Source organism: Girardinichthys multiradiatus, chromosome 11 (assembly GCF_021462225.1).
Source record: "Girardinichthys multiradiatus isolate DD_20200921_A chromosome 11, DD_fGirMul_XY1, whole genome shotgun sequence".
NCBI classification, from domain to species: Eukaryota; Metazoa; Chordata; class Actinopteri; order Cyprinodontiformes; family Goodeidae; genus Girardinichthys; species Girardinichthys multiradiatus.
Genome location: NC_061804.1, coordinates 17,041,061 through 17,048,586, shown reverse-complemented (window position 1 = coordinate 17,048,586; position 7,526 = coordinate 17,041,061). Strand labels below are relative to the sequence as shown.

The following is a 7,526-nucleotide window of genomic DNA, read 5'->3' as shown; positions in this document are numbered from 1 at the left end:
AGTATGTATTAGTGTCCTTTACGATTTCCTCATCGCAAGCATTAATGCTGCTAAACTAACATTTGGCAAAAGGCTGAAACCTCCCCTGTCCAACCTTTGAGGACAACAATGATAACGAATAAGTTTGCTCAGTTTGCACATGCACTGACACACAGATAATCAAAATGGTTGAAGGTCATACAAAATGTGGCCTGACTATTTTGATGCTGGATCGAATCTTGATTTAACAAAGTTAATCACGCTATTAGGATTTTATCTTGAAATTTCCTTTTTGAAGAGCAAATCTGCCCTGGTACATGTAGGCAACCAGTTTTTCTAAATGGCATGCCTGAAATGCCAAGACAGGACACCATAAAAATGTTTGCTCTGATTGTTATTACTATTATGTTTTTTTTTTTTTTTTAGTTGTGTTCATCTATAACTTTGTAGAAGTCTTTTGTAGAAATGAGATCCTCCATGCCATATTGTTCATGTGTGATGGGGATTGTTTTACATTCATTAGTTTCAAAATCTCCTTCTGTTTGCTGTAGCCTTAGATGTCTGTCCTTTGGAGAAAGAAGAGCTATAATCCACTTTGTGAGAGCTTTTCTGTGTTACAAGACGTTTTGTGCTACCTTTAACTCTCTTTGTGCTACCTTTAACTCTCGAACCCTCTTTTCCTCTTTTCTTTCTGCTCTTGTGGAGGAGGACGCTTTTTCTCTGTCTCCGGCACCCCTCCCATATCTGCTCTGCTTCAGCTCTGTGTCTTGTCTTCTTTTTGGAGCCTGTTTTTGCATATCTTCCAAATTCTGCGTTATGGATTTGGTCAGGTGGTCTCTCAATGCAATTGATCAAATTTTCTCGACGAGAAGACAGGGTGAAGGAGAGCCCACTTGACTGGACGGGAAGTTTTTCTCTGGATACACAATAGACTCCTTGCAGAAGTGGAGGATTGTGTGTATGTCGATAAAGTCAGTCGAGGATGTGGAAGATGTGTATACAATTGGATGTTTGATATCAGGATTTCTGCTTTTTGGAGTCAGCAGTTAACTGGCATATCGAGAAATTCGGAGAATGTCAGCAGCTGTTCTGGCAATTGTGAGGCTGCCTGGTATGTGTGATGGGATCTTCAGGGCGATCAGCACTCAGACTTAGATGTTACATGAGCTGAATCGCAGACTGGATGTGATCCTTACACAGGATCGCAGGCAGGTTGCGGTTCCTGGACTCAGGGTGAAATGGGATAAATCTTGGAGAAAGTTGTTCAGTCGGATCTGGCGAAAGACCAGGAATTTGGCTGTTTGGATTTGCCTTTGAGAAGCACCAGCGAGACTCTCAAGGCTGACGGAAAATTAAGAATCAGCCTAACCCAAACAATTATTGTTTTTCTTAATCTGGCTCCCCTGCATGGCCTTGATGGCTGGCTATCTTCAACCTCTCCTGGAAGTTATGTAAACATGACGCTCTGCTCCCTCTGTCCCCTCCCTTCCATGAGGACATCTGTGGACCTGCTCAGAACTTTGTGGCCGGTTGATGAACATTCCAACGTACCATCAAGGACAATGGCCTCTGTGACAGTGCTTCATGGACTTACTTGCACACACACATATGCTCAAGTTAAACATGTGCATCCCCTCACACCACCTTCACCGTTCCCGGCATGATGTTGTTTTGTAAACTTGTTGCTTCTTTGTGCTGAGGTTTTTTGCAATCTCAAACTGTATCCTGCTAAGGATAAAGTGTGAAAAATGATTTTTTTCCCTCTACTCTCCCAATGTGGCCTCTTTTCTCATCTAGCAAGGGCAGCGCCTGTGAGTGGGCAGCAAAGCCTTGGTGACCCGTCCCCCCCTTGTCTTGTGTCATGATGTATGTTTGGATGGGTTGTACTGGAATTCTAATTTCCCCTCGGGGATCAATAAAGTATCTTTGAATTTGAATTGAATTGGAATTGAACTGATCTGGCCATCCTCCTAGGACGTCCCTCATCAACAAGGTGTTCCCATCCACAGAACTGCTTTTTCAATGCTTTTCACACTATCCTGGGTAAAACGTATTGATGTGCATCAAATCCCCAGAGGTAAGCAGTTTCACAAATGCTCTAAGTAGCCAGTCAGGAACCAGGACTAGTACTATTAAGAAAAGCTTTGATGTCACTGAGATATTCAATTCTTCCATCCATCCATCCATCCATTTTCTATACTCACATCTTCAATACTGGGTCACAAGGGTGCTGGTGCCTATCTCCAGCAGTCTACGGGTAAGAGGCGGGGTACAGCCCGGACAGGTCCCGGCCCAGAGCCGGAAGTTGAACTGAGGACCTTCTTGCTCCAAGGCAACAGTGCTACCAACTGCACCATTGTTCAGCCATATATTCAATTCACAACACATGTTGTCTGAAGGCACTTTACAAAGTCAGTTCAATCTAATCATACAGATTTCAAGTCAGGTACATACATTCCAATTAATTCTATGTGCAGTCAGATTCAGTTTATTGTTCAAATTGGTGAAAAGATTTTTCTATCTAAGGAAATACTATGTTAAAAATAAATGTTATTGTTAAAAAAAATCATACTTCTAGACAATGTTATAGTATGGTTTTAAATAAAGTTTCACATATTAAAGTGTATTTAATTTTAAAAAAATGTGTAATATCACTTTCGTTTCAGTTCTTTTTTTCTTTGCTTGTCTTCATCTCTCATTAAGTACCAACTTTAATGAAAAGGAAAAACAAAAAACTGAGTTTTAATACTAGTTTTTGCGTAAAGAGCAGAATTCATTGGTTCCATCAATTTAAAGCAAGCTGCATAGAACCTGAAGTAGCAAAGCAGCCCCAGACAATCACATTATCACTACCATGTTTGATTATATGTAAGATGTTGTTTTCCCATGTAGTGTAAAGTACATCTTCAAACAAGGTCCATTTTGTCTTGCCAGTCCACAAAATATTTTCCTAACATTTTTGGGGTTATCAAGATGTTTTTATGGCAAATATGCCCTTTCTTGGTTAGCAAAGGTTTTGGTCTTGGGATTCTCCCATAACATTTTTGCACAGTGTCTTACTATTAAGGAGTGAATACTTTTTCACAGCACTGTATGTAAAATAAGGGTGTACTGTCTGTCTGTAACATGCTGCTCGTCACGGTTTGAGGATTTTTCCCCAACAACATGCAGATTGAAAGGTCAAAGGGTTTATTAGGAAATACACTCGAACAGAGAAATAGTTCCAAAGATACTCCGAGGGATTTCAGATGTTCGGGTGTGTCAGTGTATGAAAATTGAGAGAAGATGTTAGAGATGGAGTGGAGAAGTAAATAATGGAGGTGATGATGGTCTGAAGATTGAAGCAAAGTAAACTTATTTTTCGGTTGAAGATGGGGCATTGAGGGATGAGTAATGACCCTGGCGTTGGGTAAGGAATGGAAGCATCTTATAGAGGGTTTGTGATGCAGAGGTTTCTTTTCCGTAGGCCTGAGAATTAAGTTGAACAGAAATCTGAGTTGAGGAAGAAATAACTGGTGGAGATCAAGCAGGCAGAGGAAGGCTTGGAAAGACAGAGCTTGCCAGGAACCACCGTGGATTGGGTGAGGTTCCAATGGAGATCCAAAGGTTTGATGCAGAAAATCTGGAGCCAGCGTTGGCACCAACAGCAACTTCAACCTGGAGGCACAAAGAGCACAAAAATTAAGTGGTGATGAAATCAGTTTGCTCAGAATAACTTTTCTTCAGAAACATTAAGTTAATCACTAGGATGTACAATAAGTAACACAAAGGGCTTCACTCTACCACACAGGTTGATCATAAGGCAAAGTACGGGTTTTCAGCAGCACATTCAAAACAGGGGGGTGTAGCAGACTAGCTACACTCCCCAGCACAGATCTTCTGTTCTAAGAGAACACACACATACACAGCAACAAGACAACACACCAAAGACCTCGAAACTGCTTATTTTAAATTGAACGGAAAATAGTTTCTGCACAGGTCTTAGCACTGTTGCCTTGTAGAAAAATAGGTCCTGGGTTTGAATCTTGACCTGGAAGCTTTTTGCAGGGAGTTGTGCATGTCCTTCCTGTGCATGAATGGATTCTCACCAGCTACTCCGGCTTACTCCTACAGTCTAAAAACATGCATGGGAGGTTAATTGGATTAGATCTGGGTGTGTGTCCATTTCTTTTGTCCTGCGTGTCTCAATGTTGCCTTGTACAGGATGTGTCCTGCCCAATGACAATTGGAGAAATGCACTAGTAATCCTGAGACCCTGCAAGGATACCAGAAGACACAACAACAACGTTTGTTTAAGATTCCTGGATTCTGGCTTCAATGGGCTCACTACATTCCATTTTATGCATCATAAATATTAACTATTATTTATACATGTCTTGGCATTCCACTTCTGCATACAGAATATTGTATGCTGAACTGTCAATCCCATGCAATAACAAAAACAATTCCATACCGTCATAGAAGTTGTAAATGTTGAATTTGGACGTGTGTGGGTGTTCTGCCATTCAGTCTTTGCACTGCAAACTGAAAGTTAACATAATGCTCAAAGATATTTCTATAGTACAGAATATTTTGCTCTCTGAATGAATGTTCTGTATCTGACCTGTGGCTTGTGTTTAAAGTAAACACAGAATGTCAGATTTGATTAGGTAACACATCCTGATAAAACACAACCCTCCCTTATGGCTCCTTTTTAATGAGAGCATGCTTAATAATATCCTGTTTCACTTGAGTTATTGATGTTTCCATCAGCTGAGGTGTTGCATATCTTAGCGCAAGTTCTAATTGTAAACCAAGCAAACATCTTGTTTTTGTGTAAGTAGGATTATCAAATTTCAATGTTTCAACACAACTGGTTTAACATTTCCAAATATAAAGTGGCCCCCAGCACTCTCTTGTTTTCCACCTCAGAGAGACAGTGGCAGTAAGAATTTCTAAGTTCCCGCTGTGTAATGACTTTTCTTGTAGTTCCAAAAAAAAAACTTTTTTCCCCACCATATAAACACAATACACACAAATACCGTATTATGAAAAAAAAACATCATATAAGAAAATTGCTAAATTGTGTTCATATATTTTTTAACAATGTCTTGAAACATTTCCCTTTCTCAGTAAAATGGTCTCACCTACATTAACGCAGAAAACATGGCTTTTCCTAGGCTATGTTGATAAAACATTGACATTTCAGTGGTAATGAGCATTTATAAGTTTTTTACAACATTATTTTAATTACTGAAATAAATGATCTTTTAGGTAAATTACCCTTAGATGATATTCTAATTTATTGAAATGCACCTGACATTTGCAAAGATGGACCAAGTGGACCAATCACAGAAAGACAATATTTCTCAGCTTGGAGGACAGGTTTATTGACTAGAGTTTAGTATTTGTCATGTTCTCAATATATTATGCAACACATATGCATAACTATGTAAATTAGAAAAATCAAATCAAATATGCTTTATTGAACATGTAATAAGAACACAAAAGTGTTTTGGATTTTCTGTTTTTGTGCAGCAGACCTGTTTGAAGAAGCTTACTCTGAGGTGACAGCAGTTTAACATTGGTGTGGGGAAATTTAACTGTAAGAAATTTAAACTGTTAGATTTTATTTAGTTCTGCAAACTAGTTCTTAAAAATTCAAACAGTCCTTTTTTTTTTTAGCAAAAACCAACATCCTTCATTGACTGACTCAACCCGATACTTCAGTGTAAACCATATGCAATATTACATGCCACACATTGCAAAGACCTAAAATAAAGCCAATTTCCAATCATAAACAATCTCCCACGTGGCCTGTGGATTTTTTAAACTCGCAAGCTAGTATTATTCTAACAGGAAACTGGAAATAACATATTTCTCTGCATATAAAGAATGTTTAATGTAAAGTGTATGGATTTTCTCTGTCTCCGTTTCAGATTCATTCACCAATTAAAATTATGAAGTCTCAAGAGAGAAACATTTCTCTGGACACCTGGGCTGATAATGACTTGTAGATTGAATTCCAATGAGTTGTCCTCTATGCTATCTCTGGCATAATGAGAGAAAATATGACATTTCTTTGCATATTTGTAATATAAGAGATTTATCACAGTTAGGAGGGCTATTCCACTGAAATTGTTACACAGTAATTTTGCAGAATAGGCCCAGCTTCTGCTGCTGCTCTCTTGTGCATATAAGTAGCATTTTATGATTCAGATGGGAGTGTGACAATTTGCACTATCCTGTACAAAAAAGACCTCAAAACACACATAACACTGTCATATTGAATAGAAATGTGTATAAAGCGAGAGATATGATCACAAAGCGTGTTTCGGTAATATGAATGTGAGCCGTTGCAGTGGTGGAGGGAGAAATTTATCAACCCAGGCAGGGCTGAGCAGGCAGCTACAACAAATCACTTGAAGGGCAGCGTTTTTTTGGAACATGAAAACTGCCTGTCAAATAGCTATGATTTGTTTGAAAATGATTGTTGTTTGAAGATGTGTATTATGCGTTCATTCTAACTGATACATGGCTCAGACACAACCTTGTTTTTTTTAACAGTCACCTTCTTGAGAGTATAATGAAGAGTCCTAAACTATCATTTTAGGACAATAAGTCTGAAAAAGAAAGGTCCAATTGAATGGAATAAGCAAATTAAGGGTAATTTTTACAAAATGATGTCACTCCATAAATTCATGTTTGCCAGTTCTTTTCGTCTTTTTGCCCAGTTCAACCCGTCTTGACTTCTTTACCCTTTTGTTGGCTTGTTTGCTGATACTTTCCATGCAGATGGGGCGGGGGGTGGGGGGAAATCATCTATCTCTGTCTAATATTCAGTAACAAAGAAGGAACAACTCAGAAAGTTTTGTCCTTCTAGAGTTTGAGCCTTAAGTATTTTTGTATTTTAGGCAAGATTATATCTATTCCATGTACTCCGAGTTCCTTCCTTGGTGTTAAATTCTCAAAATCAATCAGGCTGGCTTTTTCCTGTCCTTTTCAATATATTGCAATGACAAAAACACTATTTCATCTGTATAACATGGTCATATTAAAGGATTGAGAATATTGTGCTTGCAAGGTGAGGATTAATTCAACAAGGAATCCTGAATTATCCAACTAAATTGAAAAGGGAGAAGTCAGTACAGCTGTTCGCAAAATTAATATTAAGATAAGTTCACAAAGCAGCAGAGCTGCAACCCTCAGCACATAAATTGTACTGAACAAACCTTAATCCAAATCTTGTGGTTACCCATTAACGTCCCTGAGTCTGTGTTAGGACTCGGGAAATTTTTCTGAAAGCTAACACAGAGAGCTCAAAAGTACTCTTAAAACGGCCTCTGCTGCACAAGGAGAAACTTTGTGAGATGTAAAACTAAATGGAAAAAGTGGAAAAATGTTTTAGATCACAGCCATGCAACAATGCGCAAAGTTCTGGAGGTTGGAGGAGCCAGATGTTATCCTCTCATGCCCTAAAATACACCCAAACTACACAAAAAGACTCATATTCTTCTGCATATTCTGTGCAGCCTTTGTGTCTTTAAAGTGGATATTCTTTCTTTGCT

General features: G+C 38.7%; 1 protein-coding gene across 1 annotated transcript in view; it reads right to left on the bottom strand.

Moving 5' to 3' along the window:
* Window positions 1-3,426: 3,426 nt before the first annotated feature.
* The window catches only part of kctd16b (potassium channel tetramerization domain containing 16b), a 228,241-nt gene continuing 224,141 nt past the window's right edge, over window positions 3,427-7,526 (bottom strand). Inside the window, exon 2 of the mRNA XM_047378998.1 lies at window positions 3,427-3,636. Coding sequence (XP_047234954.1) covers window positions 3,632-3,636 — 5 coding nt within the window. The 3' untranslated portion in view covers window positions 3,427-3,631. The remainder of the gene's footprint in view (window positions 3,637-7,526) is intronic.